A 20,761-nucleotide genomic window follows, 5' to 3' on the forward strand; every position below is an offset into this window, starting at 1 on the left:
ATTACAGGACAGTCTCTTAATATAATGTTTTATTCCTCTGCAAAAGAAGTCAATGAATGTAACCATCTTATCAACCTAATCTTATTTACCATTTCTTTACCTAAACGAAAACCGCAGCAAGCACAGGCCAGTTTGAGCAATGAGTTGAGCACATTGTTCACATTTTTGGGGTCAGCAATCATGCCATGCTTGCAGGCTGTGATTGTGGTGCATTAATGAGACGCTTACCTTGTGCCAATGGTGACAGATGAAGTCTAAGTGGGCATAGCCCAACTAACCTAACCCTGGGCTCTGGATGACCTGCCAGCCTACAGGCATCACTGCCATCTTCCTGCCCAGTCAGCATGTTCTGCTGCCATGTTGTGCCATTCCTTTTACAAGTTTTTTTTAACCCATTAAAACCTGGAAAGAATACGTGTCATTTTATTGGTTGACTATTGAAAATAGTAGATCTACAAGCTCATACGCTTGTAGATTTGCTATTTTAGAAAAATCGTGAAAATCAGTACAAATCTTTGAATATATATTATATTTTTAAAGCGATTTTTTTTAACTCAAATCTTTGGTTCTGGGGGTCCCTGGAACAAAATATTTTGAGATGGGGGTCCACAGCCAAATACATATCATTTTGGGGGTCTCCTTGACATGAAACAGTTTGAGCACCGTTGATATAGCAACATAGGTGTTTCAGAAAACCGTTTTAGAAGACATCTTTTGAATCAACAGCATGTTGTGTTTTTCCAAAGTAGATACTGTTCAATGTGCTGCGAATTGCTGTTTTAAGAGGAGCCTCAGTTATTGCAGGGCAGTAATGGCTCAGGAGGCATCGCTGCTTCGATTCCCCGCTCCTGCTAGCGTTGTGTCCTTGAACAAGACCTCAACTGCTTATTGGGCACTGTTCAATAATTGCCACTGGGTTACATGCATATAGGACAAATTACAGGTACTGTATGTGCATATGTACTTGGCCAATAAACCTTAGGTGTGTGTTGTGCATAGTTCAATTTGGCATGTGGTACTGGGTAGTGTGTTTTGTGTTTTAAGTTTGTTTTGGTATTTTCAGCACCCTCTGGTGGACAACTTTGCAGACATAGATGAAGAACCACATTTAAAACACATTTGGGATCAGACTTTTAATTGGACTTAAATTCACATAAATAACATTGGTTCATATATTTTTTTGTAATTATACAATTTTATATAATATATATTTCCCCCTATGATTTACATTCCTTTCTGGCTAAAAGTATCTTTAATATATCTATGGAAACAGAAATCCTTATGTGACTGCAACACGTTGCTCATTTTGTGCTGTTCGTGAAGGTTCAAATACCAAAAGGAGAGGAGCGCATTTCTCTTGAGTTGTAAAAAATAATTTCCCAATGAACACAAACGGAAAAGTGAAGAGGAGAATCTATTGCATTTTCTAAGGTATTTCACTGCACTACAATCGGTGTGTAGCAACTGAAAATCATCCACTGTATATATTTTACTGTTTTGAAAAAGAAAAGCACTGCAAACTACCTGACATGTATGGCAATGAGCAAGTCTGAATGTTCAATTTTGATGGGATATTATTTGCAAATATGAATCAATGATCAATCCAAAATCAGAAGAAAACCCAACCCCACAGGAAATAAGGAAAAATGAACCAGGAGTGAGGTCACATAGACATGCAGTGACCTGGCCAACACTTGTATAAATGAGTTCCACTTTGTCTGTCCAGATCACAAATCAATCACCACATAACAACAATTCCTTCTGAGCTTTTCAGTCAATCTATCACTTGAATGGTCAAGACTGACAAAGGTGAACAGCGATGAAGTATCGTAAATGAACGTGAAAACGGAAGGAAAAAGTTACCATGTGGCTTTATGTTTTGTTTTGTAAGCAAGTTAACAGGTATTACAAAAATGTCACTGTATTTCCCATGAAAGCTAACTTTATGGGATGGACCTGACTCAATTAAGGTGACGTATCAATCATCATGAACATGTAACTACAGTAGTAAGTAAATAATTTGAGTCCTTATTGGCAGAGACTTGCTGATCATAAGCTGCAAAGTAGAAATATGACAGAACATTCAGCATTGAAACAATACATACAATACAGTTACCCACTGATAGAGAGTGAAGATGGCCATGGGTCATCAGTAGTATGAACGTGTTCTCTGGCTTGTACACATACACATGGAATCCAACCAGGCTGCATGTAAAAAAAAATAAGCAAAAATTTAATAGAACCTCAGGTATCACATGGATGGATCCTTATCCTTACTATAGCCTACCTGCATATACAGCAGTGCACGTTTGATTGTCTGACACTAACCAGCTACCTGAATATCAAACCGGAGAGATATCATACCTCACACAAAGGCTATCAAATGTTAATTTAGAGCAGTGGTTTTCAAAGTGGGGCCCGGGGACCACCGGGGGTCCTTGAAGGGGTCCCACAGCTAAATTATTGTGACTCAGAGAGTCTACAAATGGAACCAAATGGACACTTTCGGGTCCATTTGGTTCCATTTGTACACTCGGAGTTAAAATGGTCCGTGGATGGTCTGAATGCTTACCAAACTCGGTTCCGTGAAATTAAAACGTTTGAGAACCACTGATTGGGCTGGGTTCTAAGTGTTGGTTGACTAGCAGTGGAATGTGCAACAAGTGTTCCAAGATCAAGTGTGTGAGTGTGTACAAGTGTGTCAGTGACTGATGGCAAACATGACCTGGTGATGAACATTAACAAGATGCTTAGATTTCACATATTTCCTAGCGTGGGATCCTACAATGTATCATGCATTACCACGTCAAAGTCAAACCGAACTAAACATGTTTACAGTATGTACGTGTGTGTGTGTGTGTTTGTATGTTGGTACGTGTGTGTTTTTAGCAAATCCCGGAGGAAAACACGTAATCATGCCATGATATCAAGACTGACGGCTAAAGCGTTGACCCCCTCCTTCCCTGAATAGAGTGAACTTTTTTTATGCATTCGTTTATCATCATTTCATTGTGATAAAAATGGCATAAATGTCATAATCGTATCCCTTTTCTATACAAGTTATATCCGCTATATGCTATATAAAAAATCTATGGGGAAGGAAAGCAACCATGCTGCCACTGGTACTTGCGTTCAAAACAGTGAGAAAAGGCTTCATTTGGCCAAAGGGTATCTGAGATCATATTGCCGTATGCATCAAATCATACATAATGGGAAATCATTTTCCATACACAAGCAATTTTCCTTTATTTATTGTATTTGTTGGCTGCCAAAAACACAATTAAGTTATAGTAACTTAAAATTATTATATAGTTTATAGATTGCAGTTTTGTAATAGTAGTTTGGCAAAATGTCTGTTCTGTTAAATTACGTGCATTAAATTTATCAAGACCATTTTGTTATTTGTTTAAGAGAATGACTATGGACTTTCTCAGGAATGAACGCCGACACCAGGGGGAGCTACTTCTCCCTTACCTCCCCTTTTCAGCCCTGCCAAAATTCAGCCCCATTTCTTTTTTTAAACACTCATAGAGGGTAGATAGTGTCAATCTAAAAAGTGCATCATGAATACATTGCGTTCAACGATAAAAGCAAACCATGTAATTTCTATCATAAATTAATCAACACTTTTTCCTGTACGGTTCAATAAACATCTTATGATACAAGACGAGTAGTCACATCTGTGTGAGTCAACCTCCTATTATTTTGTTAATATTCAGAAACAACAAAACACTCCCTGAACATCAGACGGTCAACAACGGGCAACCTTTAAGCCAAAAGGAAACCACAATACAGCTGGGTCGAATCTGGGAGGAAATTATGAATACAGACAATTTAGTTAGGACCAGTTATAGCTGTTGAAGGTATGGCACATGCACAGTGAGAACAGGAGCGCAGCTGTACACTCTTTGGCACCAAATATAGGTCCACAGCTGACACTGGGTAGCATTAGCAAGATGGGAACCTCTGGTCAAGAAAGTAAAGTAGGCTACTGGAAGGCACTACTATAGCTAACAGCAAATTCTCAGCATGTGCATGCTTCAAATTGCATAAAAGCATCACACAACATGGTTAGCTAACATTTTAAGCAGTGCTCCAATCACTCAGAGTGGAATACTATACAGTTGCACCTGTATCCCTTGCGTTGACATTGATTTCTCTCTCACTCCACCTCCTACTCTTTGGCCTCTTGCAAGAGAGATATCAGAAATTCTCACTGTATATATGCTGTACCAGCAAACTGTGATTTGTTAATACAATGACATACTCTCTTTGTTCTTCCTTCTAAAGTAAAAATAAAAAAGGAAGATTTAATCAAGACCGACCGGAAGTCCAGCCCTGTCCAATTGAGTAACCAACCCCTCTTCCTCAGCGACGACCATCTGATGAATCAGGGGTTGACTGGAGACTATAATCTTTCAACCCTCTTGCCAACAGTATGCCATTCAGTGATGAATCTTCAGAGCATTGGGCGGCTGCTAGCGTATTGGATTTACAATTGCCGGACCAGTATACGACTCTCCAAACCTTTCCTCATCCATAGGGTAGAAAGAAAGAAGTCCACACTTAAAAATGGAGGGTATAGCAGAATTCAGTCTCATTGACAGTGTCTCCCGGCTTCCAGGCCCAGGAGGGGTCTAATTGGCCATTGCAAGAGGCCATCAGCTAGGCTTTTCTCAGTGGCACGACTTCATCCCGGACACATATGGGGACTCTTGACGGCATAGGCCCATCTGCTGCTCTTGCTGGTCCAGAGTGCTGGTGTCAACAAAGTCAGGAACAGGCAGTCCGGACAGGATCATGACCGACTTGTTCCAGATCATGAAAGTGGGTGCCACAGGCAGCAGGAAGGAGATGTCAAAGGTGTGGAGGTGCTGCGAGTTCATGGCATCATAGAAGGACAGTGTGTTGTTGTCGTAGTCCAGCAGGACGCCCAGCCGCCTCAGCTGGAGGCTGGCCTCCACCAGCATCTCCTTCCCGTTGTGGCGGACCACAAAGTTGTTATTGCAGCGTGAGAACACCCATGTGGACGAGTTCTTGCCGCTCCACTCGTTTTTGGGGGCGGATTTGTAAGCCACGCCGATGGCGTACCTGCAGGTGATCAGAAAAAAAGAAACGGAAGCAGTTAATTGGCTAATCACAGTATGCAGTTCACATAAGAGGGATTTGAATCACAATCTACTCAGTGTTTCTTACTCCTGTATTGCCATTGGCAACTGAATTTCAATAAAGGTCTTCCCTGCACTCATAACACAGTCATATGTATGTGTGTGCGTGTGTGTGTGGCATATGTGTCTCACCACGTGGACGCTCCTAGGAGAACCTCCCAGTAGTGGCAGCCACTGTCGATGAAGACGTTTCCGGCTGCGCCGTAGGAGCCTGTGCCACTGAAACGCTCCGGTGTGTGGCTCTTTTTCAGCGAGCTCTCGTCCTTCTCCATGGTCAGGCAATCGTTGGACAAACGCAGCTTCTTGTGGGCTGTCTTAGGGTCTAGCTTGAAGGGCTGGCCTGGGTGTGCAAAGCAGAGGAGGGAGTGAGTTGTTTGTCAAGACAGATTAAGAGGCAGGAGGCTAATTCATTCATTCAGGAAAGATGCATAGCCAGATTTTATCAGGAAAGTCTGTTTTCAGATATGTAATGGCTGTTTCTTAAGGCAGTGGAGGATTTAAAGATGAAGAATAACAAAAGCAATCAAGAAGTATAAGAAGAGAAGGAAGGAAGAGAGCAATAAAGAAAGAGAAGGGGAAGAAGAGGAGGAACAATAAGAGAGTGATAGAAAAGTATCAAGTGGGCTGAGAAGTGTGCACGAGAAGACCCAGGACAAAATAGAATGAATGAAATATAGACGTCTAAAATGTCAGAGCCTTCTGAAAGCCTTTGGTAAAAACATTCCCTTATAGGGGAGCAAGCCACCCGATACTCCTGTCCTCTGTAACTCCCATCAGAGAGACTTTGGAATTAGTCAGGGGAAATTGCCTTCACTTCCGTCAGTGGTCGGTCGATTCAGCAGAAGCATTACTGTCATTTGCAACAATTCAATTTCATATGACACCTGCAATTTGGATGTAATGGGTGGAAAAATAAGTAGGGGAGAAACTAAGTGAACGACAGAGAGAAGAGTTAAGTGGAGGAAAGATTGTTTTGTGCCTGTGTGTGTGTCTCTGCAGGCTATTGGGAGGTCAGCTGTGTACCTTCCAGTCCCGACATTTAACTGTGACACCTCCAGCCTCTGTGAGCCCCCTGCGGCTTAATGAACGATACAATGAGGACCCCACCTCCTCCCTCTCCCTCTCCCTAATATTCATCCTGGTCTCCCTATTTCACCCTCCTCTTCCCATTCACTCTCTTATCCTCTGTATCCCTCCAACCTCTTTCTCTCGCCCTCTTCCCATAATCCGCATGGTGAGTGTGTGTTACTGCGTGTGGATATGAGACGACGGGGCCAATGTGCTGCTGGCAGCCAATTACATTAATGCGCTCTCTTCTTTGAACTGCTTATCGCTGCCAGCACAGCCACTTCCAAACACTGGGGCTCTGTCATGCCTTTCCAGGGGATGGCTCCTGAGAGCCGGGGCTGGGCCCCGAGATTGGGGAGAGGAAACACGTGATGCAGGACAAACACACACACACGCGCGTGCACACACACACACACACACACGCATGCGCACACATACACACACACACACACACACACACACACACACACACACACACACACACACACACACACACACACGCACACACACACACACACAGCATAAACTCATCCGAAATATCAGACACAAAAAAATGTTTTCTCTTCTGTTAAAAGGCATAGGCATAAAGCAATAACATGGACCAAGTGGAAAGGTTTCATGAGAAGCCAGGTAGGTTTCTGGTCAGTACCACCACTAGGCGCACCACGCACTGTGCGGAGGGCACTAAAATGAGCCAAGCCGATCATCATAATAACTGAATGATTTATTAATGAATTATTTTATTTAAATGTAAGCACAACTACAATGAGGAACCATAGCGTTAGACCATTATAAGCAATAAGATAAGCCTATACTGATATTTTCTCCGCCTAAATAATCACGTGTGCGTGCGTCCTCAAGTTGTGTGCCCATGTGGATCTGCTCAGAGCTGAAGCGGCCCCTCCTCCCCGCCCGGTCTGGCAATGAGTGAGCATTGAGCATTTGTTTTGAAATTTATTTCATTCAATTCATTTGAAAATTAAGAAGTGAGGAAAATTGAGCCCCAAGAGGCAACAACAATCGGGGGCAGAGAAGAGAAAACATAAAACATTGCGAATGAGGCTCAAGCATCACTTGCAGGTACTGTATGACAAATGGCAAAAGTAGCCTATCTACATTCTGAAACGCATCGTGATGTGACACGGAGACCACAAACAAAAATATTATGCTTAGGGCACCCAGATGGCCAGCAATGGCCCTGTTTCTGGAGTAATGAAAATTAAAAGGTCGGAAGTTTGGCTTAAATGGCACATTTCTATCACAGGGGAACAAGTAACTCAATCAGTAGACCGCTCGCCTTTGGAACCGCAAGGTTCAGGGTTCGATCCCGGTCACCACCAACTAAGCATAGGCTTAGGTAACTAAGTTCTTCGGTAAGTACTGGGAACTGGCGGTAAGTGTGGCACTCCACCTCAGCAACCCATCTCCCAGGAATCTAGCGCATTGAAAAGGGGATCGACTCCCTTGTTGGCCTGATACTGACAATAAGCCACTCCGACCTACTTACTTACACGTATTGTTTTAAAATAACAAAACATTTAATTATTTAATATTCATTTACTTAAAAAAAAAAAAGGCTGTATGTATGTACTGTACACAATGTATGAATCAAATGTGTGACCATACTGCACAAGGGTGTTACTAAGGTGTTGTTAGTGAAGATGTTATGATGACACATACACACACACACACACACACACACACACACACACACACACACACACACACACACACACACACACGCGCGAAAAAAATGAGAATCACAAGTGTCAAAAACCCCCTGCTGTTCCCTCAGTAGGGTTGGTTCTACTGCTGAGAACAACACCGGTCTCATAAAAAAAAAAAGAGACCGGTAGGTAGACAGGAAGCGGGGAGAGAGAGATGGGGAGTGACACGCAACAAAGGCCTTCGGGATCGGGACTTGAACCCGTGACACGCTGTCAGGCTAGGTGCTAGGTGTTAGGTGCTCGGACCGCTAGGTCAGCGGTCCAGGCCTTACCGGTCTCCTTTTTGACTGTTCTCCGTGCGCATGCACAATAAAAGATTGCTCAAGCCTGGTATGAGTTGATGTTGACAAAGACATGGCTGTATTGGGTTAACCCATTAACTCATTCCCTGCCTAGGACGTAAAAAACGTAATTTTGAAAAATATTTTTTTAAAACAAGATCTCACGTTCCTTCATCTCTCGCCACATTTCATTGTAGCACACCCGGATATGGAAATATCCGTATCCGGAGATTTTCGTTCCCGTCCGCTTCCTGTTTAGGTCCCGCCTTCAAACGGTCTTTTCTCGATTGTTGTTTTTCTCCTCGCTGATCGCTGTTTAGCGACGCTGTTTTGAAAATGCTACTACTGCAAAATGGAATGTCGCCGATCTTCTCTGGGCCACTCACACAACTACCCTGTGTGTCTACAAAAAGTTGAACACGCGATCATAAGGGATTTAGCGAGGTCTGTGGCGAGGTGAAAAAAGTAAGTGAGTTTTCCGTTTACATAGCGAAACATGGGGTTTTCACACTGGGCTGGAGGAGAGAGACTCCGCCCCGATCAGAATGTGCACGACTCGCCTGTGTGTTTAGAAACAATTGGACTTGCGATCATAATGAAAAAAAAAAAAAATTGAATTTTTTTTTAAGTTATAAAAAACACTAAATCGCTGGCAGTGGGCAAACACAGCCAGATATAAGTCTGGCAGGGAATGAGTTAAGACTCAACCCATAGCATTAACCCATTAAAACCGGGAAAGCATCAGTGTCATTATACATTTTAGCTCTATAGCAACATAGGTTTTTCACCTTTTTTTCGTAAATTAACGCCCTACTTGATCATACTACAGCGTCACAAAAGCATCAAAAGTAGCAGATCCACAAGCTCGAAACGCCGTTTTTGAATTTGAATCCTAACACTTTTGGACATTGGAGGTTTCCACCCAGACAGAGATGATTTGTAGAATCGGCCTCAGGTCTTAAGTGGGAAACAACGTTAATTAAACAGGACCTTTTCAGTTAAGCACAGATAGCTTTAGCATGGGATATCCCCCAGGCAGACAACCAACTTGCACGTTCACAAGCCAGAACCCACCAGAGACGTGTCGTGTATTCTGCGCACATCGTAGCATAACCTGGAGGGATGATTGATTTGCAATTATCTATTTAGTTGTTGGTCAACTGAGGATAGACTAATTAAACCTCATAGCCTGGAGGGACCAATGCTCTGTAATTGGCTAGTCTGTTGTTAGGTCAATTTCTTTACTTTACTTTACTTTACTACTCTGTTACAAGTAGAAGTCCTGTACGTATAAAAAATGTACTTGAGTAAAAGTATCGGCATCAAAATATACTTAAAATACCGAAAGTAAAAGTACTCATTGTGCAGAATGTCCCATTTCACAAGTTCAAAATATATAAAAAATAGCCGATCTATATATGGCTGAAGTGGTTACGGCTGGTGTGTTTTGTAATAATAATCCAAATCTACAAAGTAACTAGTAACTAAAGTTTTCAAATATTTGCAGTGGATTGCCTCTGAGGAGTATTGAAAATTGGAAATACTCCAGTAAAGTAAAAGTAACTCAAAATTGTACTTAGAACAGTAGGCCTACAGTACTTAAGCAAATGTACTTCCACTTTCCACCGCTGGTAACTTCATCAGTCAGTCAGTCAAAGACATGTCTGTCTTTTGGGCATGGCCCTGAAGATGCAAACAAAGAAGATATGGGGAAAAGAATGTTGGAGGCCACTTGAAAAACGTGATTTCAATCCCACTTTATTCCACAGGGTCCTTAAAAAGTTGAAAGTCTTGAGGGAGGATAGTATCTGCGTAATAGACTTTATTTTTCAATTCAGCCAATTTCACTTGTGCTTCTTCCTTCCTGGTGCACCTTCCTTTTCGGGTGCTCGAGGATAGATTGAGAAGAGTAATGAGGGAGATGGAGAATGATGGAAAATTTCTGAACAATTATTGCAGTTGAAAAAGTGACATCAAAGATGCATGGTGCTGTCTAAAACTGTCTTGTATCTCCACAATGGTTCTATATGTCTTCACTGCACTCTGGAGTTATTCCATACCATTTGAAATGCACTGTTGTACATGGATAAGTGTGTATCATATATGCTCAGGACACCAAGAGTTTATGACCCTTACCTTGTATTGCTTACCATCTCCAAAAATCTACCATATTTCTTTCCTATTCTCTGATTTTCTGTTGAATTCTTTCCATTTATTATTTGGTCCTTAACTTTTCCGTCTTCACCTAGACTCTCATGAGAATAACGCTCAAACCCTGAAAACACAATCATTTCAGAACGGTGCTCTCGGTACAGTGGTGCACATTTGGTTTTAGAGTTTGGTTCTGACTGAAGAGCCCATAGGAGGGGCAAGAGTAGGTTTGAGAAAGTGTGCAAAATAAATATTTTCACAGTCAGTAAGATTGCTTACTATGTGTGTATTAGATGACGCCCTACTAATTTGATGTTATGGGTAGATTCTTAAAGATTTTCTTAAAGCCTTCACCACCCTAGAATCCCTATTCTGAGACTAAATAACATTTGCAAAAATAGCAGATCTACAAGCTCACAATGTGTCGCAATACATTGGCTTGCATATCGGCTATTTTAGGCAGAGAGATTTTGTGTAGAGGTAGAAAATGAGGGGGCCAAGGAAGGATACACCCCTGGGGGACCCCGGTCAACAACTTGTATAGGATTTAAGGTGTATTTTACTCCTGTACATTTTTCTATTTTCTTTCTTTTTCTCTCTTTCTCTTCCTTCACATCTGTTTATCATCTTTATCTTTTCTCCCATTGTTTTCCGCTTCTTCTCCTTCCTTGTCATTCGTCCCCTTGGAGCCCCTTCACTTCTCCTCTCCTCTGTTTACTTTGGGGGCTGGGTTGGTAGCTTGAGGCCTGTCACCAGAGATGCATGCTGGGTAAATATTATCACAGGTCCTTTAACAGGAAGTAGAGAGACATGCCTCTCGGGTGCCCTGTCATGTGATATGTTCTGGCGGAATTTTCTGGCACAGTGCATATGTGCACTGTGTATTGTCGCTGTTGAGCGGAAGTTCCAATGGATCCAATGTAGTTATTATTTAGTCACAAGCTCTTCTTAATACTTTAAATTGGTTAAATATTTAAAAACACACTTCAGCTTTCACTTTCAAAATTGTTCAAAAATAGCAAGAATTGCAGATCTACAGTACAAGCTCACCACGCGCACGACAGTCAAACGACAAAGTAGGTTGTTAATTTATGACCAAACATAAAAAGTTGAAATATGGACATACAAGGTTTCTGCCCCCAACGGTATTATACAGTGGGCCTGCACACACACTCTGTATATGTACAAATACACGTAATCTCTATGTACAGCACACTCACATGCATGCTCATGCACCTGGACTTGCTGAATGCAACACTGCCAGTCTACACACACACACACACACACACACACACACACACACACACACACACACACACACACACACACACACACACACACACACACACACACACACAGAGGTGGGCGCACTGTCAGTAGCCGTTATTTTTCATTCACATAGAAATGCCCCAAATAGGCTCATATCGTGTCCACAGTCGAGTGTTTGTCTGGAAATGCGGTTGCTGTATAGAGGAGGACCAATTTCACTTCCCCAAGAATAGCTTCTATTTTCCACATAGACTGACACCATTTCAAAGATTGACAGCCTGGCCTCTACAAACAAACAGCACCAGGTACATACGGATGGAATCATTCCTGAATTTGACTTGATAGGCCATTCTGACTGATGCCACAGTCTAACACCGCCCAGGGATTTTCATATTTTCCAAACTGGGAACAGATGTGAATGTTTACAAGCTTTGTATTACAGGAAGGGTAATAGGTTACCGTTACGCCTTTTCATGGACTTTTTATGTGTGTGAAATGTTCATGTGTATTAACTGCTTTATTTTAAGAGGCTTGTATGATGGAAGGACATCCTGATATCTGTCAAGGGGCTGTCCCAGTGTTGACATTTTAGTTCTGGAAATCAAGAACATTTATAATGTGTACACATGGGAGACCGGCTTTATCACAAAACTACTTTCACATGCATAGATAAATGACTAATACATCAAAGCATTTTCACAATAGGAGATCATCGTCATCAGTGCATCACATGACAGTGCATCACAGTACAGATGGTCTAAATTCAAATCAGTCGTTTCTGTTCCAAATTGACATTTAAATTTCCTTTTGTTCTTCTGTCTTTATTCTTAGTTGATATGAATTCATTACAAAGCCAGCTGCCAGACAGGCAATTAGATAACACAAACAGTTAACATTCCACTAAAGGCTGCCTCAACTAATGTGGCTTCTCATTCTATCTGCCGTCTGACTAATACGACAAAAGCCTGCTTGCTTAATTCAATTTCATGTTTCAGTACGACCAAATGTACAGTCCATCACACTGCTTTAACCCATTAAGACCTGGGACGCATCTGTGTCATCTTTTGATTTGAGCTAATAAGCATTTTTTTTTACACTTTGGCTATTTTTGAAAAATCAAGAAAATTCTTTTTCAAAAAGTCTTTGAATATATATATTTTTAAACCGAACACCGAACATTTGTAACGCAAATCTTTGCTTCTGGGGGTCCCTGGAACAAAATATTTTGAGAAGGGGGTCCGCGGCCAAATACATATACATTTTGGGGTCCTTGACATGAAAAAGTTTGAAAACCACTGACATAGCAACATACGTTTTTTTCAAGACATTTGTAGAATCGGAACCTCAGGACTTAATGGGTTAAAATCAAACATAATGGCTCTTATCTTGTGGCCCAGAAAAAAAGGCTGTTACATACATTTGTGTGAATATGAAAAGCATGCTTCGGTTTGTATTAAGCAGTAACACGTTGTGCTAATTAACAACAGTATGTAATACATTTCATTACAAGAAATCCACATTTTAATGAAACTACTGCTGGCTTTACACGCTGCTTCTTCCTTCGTTCACAGGCTGATGAAGAGGTAATGTCATCTATCTGTCTGCATCGTGACTGACAGTAGGCCTACACAGTAAAATCCCAGTGTGGCCCATACAGGTCCACTTGGTTACATTTGAACACTTTTCAGAGTTAAATTAACACTAAGGATTTACTGTGTAGGTTCCAAACTCATTTTTACCATTACAGTGGTAAAGCCAGGGGACCGCAGGCCACAAGGGCTGCAGACACTCATCTCTGCAAAGAGCTATTTGATGTCTCCTCTCCTCCTGAACCCCACTTCCTACATGCCACACCTCTCTCACTTTCAATCTGTCACCCTCCACCTTTCTTCCCTTCTGCCTCTCTTTTTTCTCCTCTTCCCTCCTCTTTGGAATTCAGTCATGTGAGGACCTGGTCATTTTGCTGGCAGCAGCTAAAGAGGTCTCTCTGACATGCACACACACACACACACACACACACACACACACACACACACGCACACACGCGCACACACGCACACATACACAAGTACAAATACAGTACATGCACATATCCACACCACACATGGGGTGGCTGTGGCTCAGGAGGTATAGAGTGGTCACCTGCCTAGGAACCAGAGGGTTCCCGGTTCAATCCCTGGCTCATCATGGCTTCACGACGAAGTGCCAATTGAGCAAGACACTGACCTGCTTCCGATGTGGGTGGTGTCTCTTGTATGGTTGCCTCCACCATTGGTGTGTGTGTGAATGTAATCCACAATTTGACCGTACAAACCCTTTATACTTCGTTGACTAGGGTCCCCAAGAGGTCTATTCTTTGTCCCCTCATTTTCTCCCCTACACCAAATCTCTTTTTGCTGAATTTTCACCTATTATGACATGCTCAGAATAGGGACACTAGGGTTTAAGTGGTTAAAGCGCTATGGATAAAGTCGCTATAGAAATGCAGACCATTTACATGCATGCACTCACACATGCATGCACACATATTACAGGATGGAGCACTCTCTCCACAGCAACATGTTTAATTCATGTGTGTTTGAAGAACCTGGGCGACGTTTCACATGTCTGTATTACTGCAAAGAGAGATATAGCATCCAGTGAGACTTGGAGCTCTTGGCATGGCGTGACTTTGCTATTGCAACTGTGGAATACATCATCTTGAGATGTGCTGGGTGCAAAGAGGTGGTCTAGGTCTTAATGGGACCTGAAGTCAACCTTGGACTTCACAACATGATTTTCATTTTACATAAGTCTTTAAATAGTATAGGCGCATATATATATATATATATATATATATATATATATATATATATATATATATATATATATATATATATATATATATATATATATATATATATATATATATATATATATATATATGGGGTTGAGGGGGGATGCCCTTAAAGGAGCATTTCACCCCTGGAAGAAACTGCAATCACTCAATGGTAATAGTATTTGTAGTAGATAACAGTAGCACAATTTAAAATTTGCACCCTATGGCCAGAAAAATTATGAAATCTGTGTGTTTGACTAGGGTTTGACTGGACTGCTGCATTACTACAATGACCATAATGCTTTGGTGCACTGCACCTCCTTGTGGCAGGGGAGGTTGCATGTGGGTGTGATCTCCAACAACAACATCCAAACAGCATGCCAGTGTTGCCATGTCTGCTTATTATAAGCGGCTTCTTTCTAAAATGTAGTTGATATTTGGGCTTGTTTCCAAATGTTTTGATTGTTGTTTAAACCAGTTCTCAAACATGTTCATGTATTTTTCCACAGACCCCCATCTGAAATTATAATTTGTGCCAGGGAGCCCCTAAGAAATATGTGTCAAAAATATTCCACATTTTGCACTTTTTCCCCCTCAAGATTTTTTTGTAAATAGCAGATCTACAAGCTCACAATGGGTCGCGAAGCGTTGTGAGCTTGTAGATCGGCAATTTTCAAATATATAATATCCCATGTCTAGGTAAAGTGCTCTTGGCCTAGTTATCTTCTTTTGGGCTTGTTTTCATAGACCTGGTTGCTTATTTCTCTCACAATATCTGGCAACACTGGCTGAAGAACGTGTACCTCGCACACGTTCATCTAGTTACATATATGTCCAAGGATTCGTTAGTGATGTCATATCACTGACAAATCCTTGGTATCTTTATGCAGTTCTACTTCCGTGTCGCATAGTAGTGACATCACTGTCAAATCCTTGGTATTATGATCCTAGCCTTTCGCGACGGTGTTTGTTTACCAGCGCTGCCACTCCACGCTGTATTTAAAAAAAAAAAAAAATCACGCTTGCGCTTATGAAACACTACACAGGATTATTATTTCACGTCAACATTCAAGTACAACTATCAGAAGATAACTCAGGTAAAGTAATGCCTCACTCTGCAAGGGGGGTTGCCCGCTGGCCGCAGCTAATGGGAGTGGCCGAGTGGGGAAAGAAGGGTGTACGAAATGTTAGGGAGACACCCTCAGGGGCCGGTCCTTTGAGCCATGTGGGTTGGTTTGGATTTGAACTACAGCTGTAGTCACTTGCAGTCATGTAGTGCGGACATAAGGTGAGAACCTGCGGAAAACGTCATTTGACGCTATGGGGAGCGGTTTTCTCAAAATCGGCGAAGTGTCCCTTTAACATTGAAGTCTATAAGACCACCTCTGTGATTTTCTTAAATGAACTGCGGATCGCTCCGAAGGGGCTCTTGGCGCTGATTATGACATTCGGTAGGTGGTTTGAAGAAAGAACTTTTGGTGTAACACCACACAATGGCCAGTCACAGCTTATTTATTTTTTTACATGGTGGTATCAACATTTTCTTTCTCCCAGAATCGTACATACAGTACCCAATCTTGTCAGGCTACCCGCCCCCCCTACACACACACACACACACGACTTTGAAAACGTTCGGGTGACATTGCGTTGACTTACTGTACATTCATTCCATGATGTATATCCTTATCCCTCACCCTAATCCCAACATTCATTCTGACCTCTTGAAGCTTCTGTAAAATCTCTAACCCAACAAGTTTGTCTTCAATCTGACATGCCAACTCCAATCAACTGATTTCATGTCCAACCAGTTGTCCCCAAATGCTGCCTATACGTGAGGAACACACTCTCAAAGTCTGTGTAAGTGTGTATGGGATTATAGTAAGCATGTAAGGCGAGAAGAGGCCTGCCACACTTACTCTGCATGACTGTCATGGCAGCATGAAGTGACAGTTTTACCTCTGGGAAGAATAGACAGATGGTATGAAATGAGAATGGGAGGGGGGGCAGAGAGAGCTAGAGGGGGAGAGAGATGATATGCCAGATCCAAGGGTAACGGAAAAGAAGAGGAGAGAGGGAGGAGCAGAGAGAGGACAGCACATGACACTGGTCTGGAGAGTATGATCTACCAGGCATGTGGCATTGCCAAATGAAAATAATAAGCTTTATTTGTGTTAAGAACCCTTCATAAAAGGCAGCTTTACCACCTGCCTCTGAGGTGGTTTTTAACCAAATATGTCGTTTTGTTTTACCTTTCTGTAAAATGGTCTTTGAAATGCCACCTTAAGAAACACTGCACCTGCTGCTACCCCCACCTGCATATGATTCTAATGTTTCAAAATAACCTGTACATACACACCTACATATGCCAACGTTCTAAATATCATACTGTAATGTATCTGTATTCGGTATGTATAGATCTTTATTTGTTCTATTTAACTCTCTCCCTTTGCTCTCACTCTACCTCTATCCTCTCTATTCTCACGGAATACTCTACTGTTGTATTTGCACATTCGTCTCGATTGTCATCATGTCATTACAGTAGCTGACATTTTCCAAAAAATTCAAAAGAGGATCAAAACAATTCTAATAACGTTCAAAGGATTAAAAAAAGACTTCTATGCTCACTTATTACCTATTTCATTAGAACAAAGGGGAATGTTATCAAACTGTTCTTTACTACAGAATACCGGCATGCTAAAAATGTCATCAGCTTCAGCAGCAGCACTTTGCTTCAGATAAACACGTTTGCCAAATGGCACGCAAGTCACCACTCTGCTTGGTATTATGCTGCCATTCCAGCATAATTAGCTGCATTCAAGTTGTTTCACGTGTATCATTCGGATGTACTTTGACAAAGTACCTCTTTTGAACAGCCCCACACACGTGTGATGGATGAGTTTCCGGGAATCTGTGCTACTTGTCACAGTATTCTGTGCGTTGCAAGCCCACGCTAGAAATATGATGAGCTTAGGCTAAACGCCCTGGGAGCCTGTCATCCCACAAAAACAATTGTGACAGCTAAAACCTCCAATCTACTAGAGAGAAAGAGTCACGTCAACTGCTGGGTAAGAACTTTGGGCACTGTGCTAAAAAGCTTGGATGCTGGAGCTCGTGTGGCGGCGGGCTCTTGAGGGGGCCGTCTAATAAGCCTATAAAAGTGAGATGTTTTTTGATCAGTTTAGTTGTGACCCATTTTCAATATCCCAGCAACTCCCTACTCTGTGTCTTGTCTGCCAGAGAATGTCTGACTGAAGCACTTCCATCTGAATAGAAAATCCAGTGAGTAAAGTATGGAAGGAGTACTATCTATCCATTATGAGAGATGGAAAGAGAGAAAGAGAGAGAGAGAGAGTTAGAGAGAGAGAGAGAGAGATGCATCACCCACACTAGCCATGTGTATGCATGAGCGCAGGTGAAAACAACAAGCCTATGAGCTGGACCACTGGGTACAGAGATAAAACTGGCAATGGGCTAATAGAAAGAGACAGCATGAGAGAACGATAAAGCTAGGGTGATGATGGTGCAGGAAAGAAAATAAAGAGGGAAGGAATTGAGGAGAGAAAAGGGAAATGGTATGAGAGAGAAGAAGAGAGAAATTAAGTGGAAACGATAAGAGATGGTGATGACACTGAAAGCATAAAAGAACAAATTAACATAAGGTCATCGGACTGGAGTTTATACTTTGTCATACGACCATGGCGCTAATTGGCTTTCAGTTGCAAATCTGTTATTTTCGGCAAGTGTCACAGTCGAACGATGAAGTATAATTTCGGCGTAAGAGAACAGGAGCAGAAAAGGGTATGCATTTCATTTAACCAGACCCCTGTCCCGTATGGTCACACTCAGATAAAAGAGAGGTGAGGTGAGGAGAGAAAGAAAGGGAGAGGGACACGATGAGTCAGGATATCACCACACAAAAGGAAACGGAGAGATCTGAGAGAAAGCAAGACAGGGAGCATCTGAGTCATGTGAGGAGCCGTATGGCGAGACAAGCAGACAGGAAAAAAGATAAGTGAACAGAGGGTGTAATGTCACCTATTACTGGACGCGACTTGGTGTCTGTGCAGAGCAAAGATAAAGATAAAGGCCCACAAGAAAGCCCCACTGTGTTTAAACCAAGCTACCTTATCTCTTCAAATGTGTGAGAAAAATAGAGGGAGAGAGCGAGCTTTAACGGTAAGGACCAGAGAAATCAGCTAGCCTTGATCTGAGGCCTGGGGGGTAGGCCAGCAAATTCTGTGTAGAGATCAAACCTTGATCCTTTGGGAATGGCTGTAACAACGGAGGGGTGAAGTCTGGATCCCTGTGGAAGCCAGAGTGTCTTACTTGGAAACAGAAAGGTGAGGAGGAAAAGGGGATACTATAGGTAAAGTCAGACGGGATTGAAGCAGGGGACTGAAGCTGTGGTAGAATGAATTAAGTCAGTTGAAAGGCTGAAGTGAAAACCACTAAGATAAAATGCATTTTAGATTGAGTGCAACATGTTTATGGAGTCTCATTCCATCTCTGTTGGGGTGTCCTTCAGTAAGGTACTTGTGTGTAAAAAGCACCACCTTACTTCTTCTTTTGGCTGTTTATGTTAGGGGTCGCCACTCGCCACAGCGGATCATCCATTTCCTTCTCTTTCTGTCGTGCAATTTCCTCTGCCACAACTGCCATCTGCCTGCCCTCTCTCATCACATCCATAAACCTGCTCTTTGGCCTTACTCTTCTCCTCTTGCCTGGTAGCTCCATCTTCAACATCCTTCTTCCAATGTATCCATCATCACCCCTCCACACATGTCCAAACCAAACCAACTCAACCTTGCCTCTCTTACTTTGTCTCCAAACCGCCCAACCTCGGTTGTCCCTCTAATATACTAATTCCTAACCCTATCCATCCTCATCATCATTCCCACCGAAAATCTTAGCATCTTTAACTTTGCCACCTCCAGCTATGCTCCTGTCTTTCCACATTCCACAAACCCTACAATCTGTCTGGTCTCACATATAAACCATCCCTTTCACTCTTGCTGGTACTCTTCGGTCACAAACCCCTCCTGACATTTTCATCTCCATCCATTCCACGATACATGCACTCTCTTCACCTCTCTTCTGTACTCCCTAGTGACCCCAAGTATTTAAACTCATCCACGTTCACCACCTCTACTCCTTGCATCTTCACCTCTGTCCTCTCTCTCCTTTACGGACATGTATTCTGTCTTACTCCGGCTGACTTTCATTACTATTCTCTCCAGCGCATACCTCCACCTTTCCAGACTCTCTTCAACCTGTTCCCTCAATACCTGCTATCACAATGTCATCCGAGAACATCGCAGTCCACAGAGACTCCTGCCTGATCTCGTCCGTCAACCTGTCCATCACCAATGCAAACAAGAAAGGGCTCAGAGCGGATCCTTGATGTAACCACACATCCACCTTGAACCCATATTTCACTCCAAATGCATTACCTCACCACTGTCACACTGCCCTCATAAATATCCTGCACCACTCTTACATACTTGTCTGCTTTCTCTAAATCCACAAAGACACGTGAACATGATCAAATTAAAGACATTTTAGTGCTGTGTCGCTTCTTTTGCCCGTTTATTGTCCGATTTCGGTGGAAGTTCTTATTTGGCCTACTGGGAGTGTGGTGTTGGAGATCAGTTGTTTACAGACACAGCAAAACAAATTATCTCCGCCTCCTGGCCATTCCGGCCCGGCGGAGATGAGGAACATGTCGACATGAAGCGCGTGTGACATGAAACATGAAAACTCACTGTTTGTTTTGAGTCGAGCTGGCTCACTGTTGCGGCTTCCTGCCTGGTTGATGGCCTTGACAAAGAAGATGTAGCGGGTACCACTCTGCAGGCCGTGCACTGTGTAGTGGTTCTGTTTGATGTTAGGCACGATCATCCAGCTGTCCGCCGAGTTGTACAAACCTGGGTGGAGACACAGGCACACACACACACACACACACACAGAGCTGGGGAATAAACAGGACGTGCTGGCACATAGCAAGGCAAACATTATGTTTGGATGGATGATTTTGGGGAAGTTGTGATTCGCTGATGTTATTTTACCCTGGAAAGAGCAGAACCCATTCCTCATCTGATCTGACCCCCTCCTCACCCCGCATATCAAAATCAGGACGGACAACTCATGACGAACACGAGAAGCAAAATAATGTGAGGCTTAGTGTGCAAACAAAACAGTAGCCTATGTATGTAGGGATCCATCCCATTACCTCTCCTTATCATGACGTGTGCCTGGGGCAGAATGGTGCGCTTGCTAAGC

At 42.5% G+C, this 20,761-nt stretch overlaps 1 protein-coding gene across 4 annotated transcripts in view; it reads right to left on the reverse strand.

Moving 5' to 3' along the window:
* Window positions 1–1,124: 1,124 nt before the first annotated feature.
* The window catches only part of mid2 (midline 2), a 181,180-nt gene continuing 161,543 nt past the window's right edge, over window positions 1,125–20,761 (reverse strand). For all 4 annotated transcript variants that reach the window (XM_080416093.1, XM_080416094.1, XM_080416091.1 and 1 more), the window contains 3 exons: window positions 20,245–20,406; window positions 5,301–5,508; window positions 1,125–5,091 (listed from right to left, as the gene is read on the reverse strand). In XM_080416093.1, the coding sequence (XP_080272219.1) occupies window positions 4,677–5,091; window positions 5,301–5,508; window positions 20,245–20,406 (785 nt within the window). In that variant the 3' untranslated portion in view covers window positions 1,125–4,676. The remainder of the gene's footprint in view (window positions 5,092–5,300; window positions 5,509–20,244; window positions 20,407–20,761) is intronic.

Source organism: Gymnoscopelus braueri (genome assembly GCF_963280865.1).
Source record: "Gymnoscopelus braueri genome assembly, chromosome: 20".
Taxonomy (NCBI): domain Eukaryota; kingdom Metazoa; phylum Chordata; class Actinopteri; order Myctophiformes; family Myctophidae; genus Gymnoscopelus; species Gymnoscopelus braueri.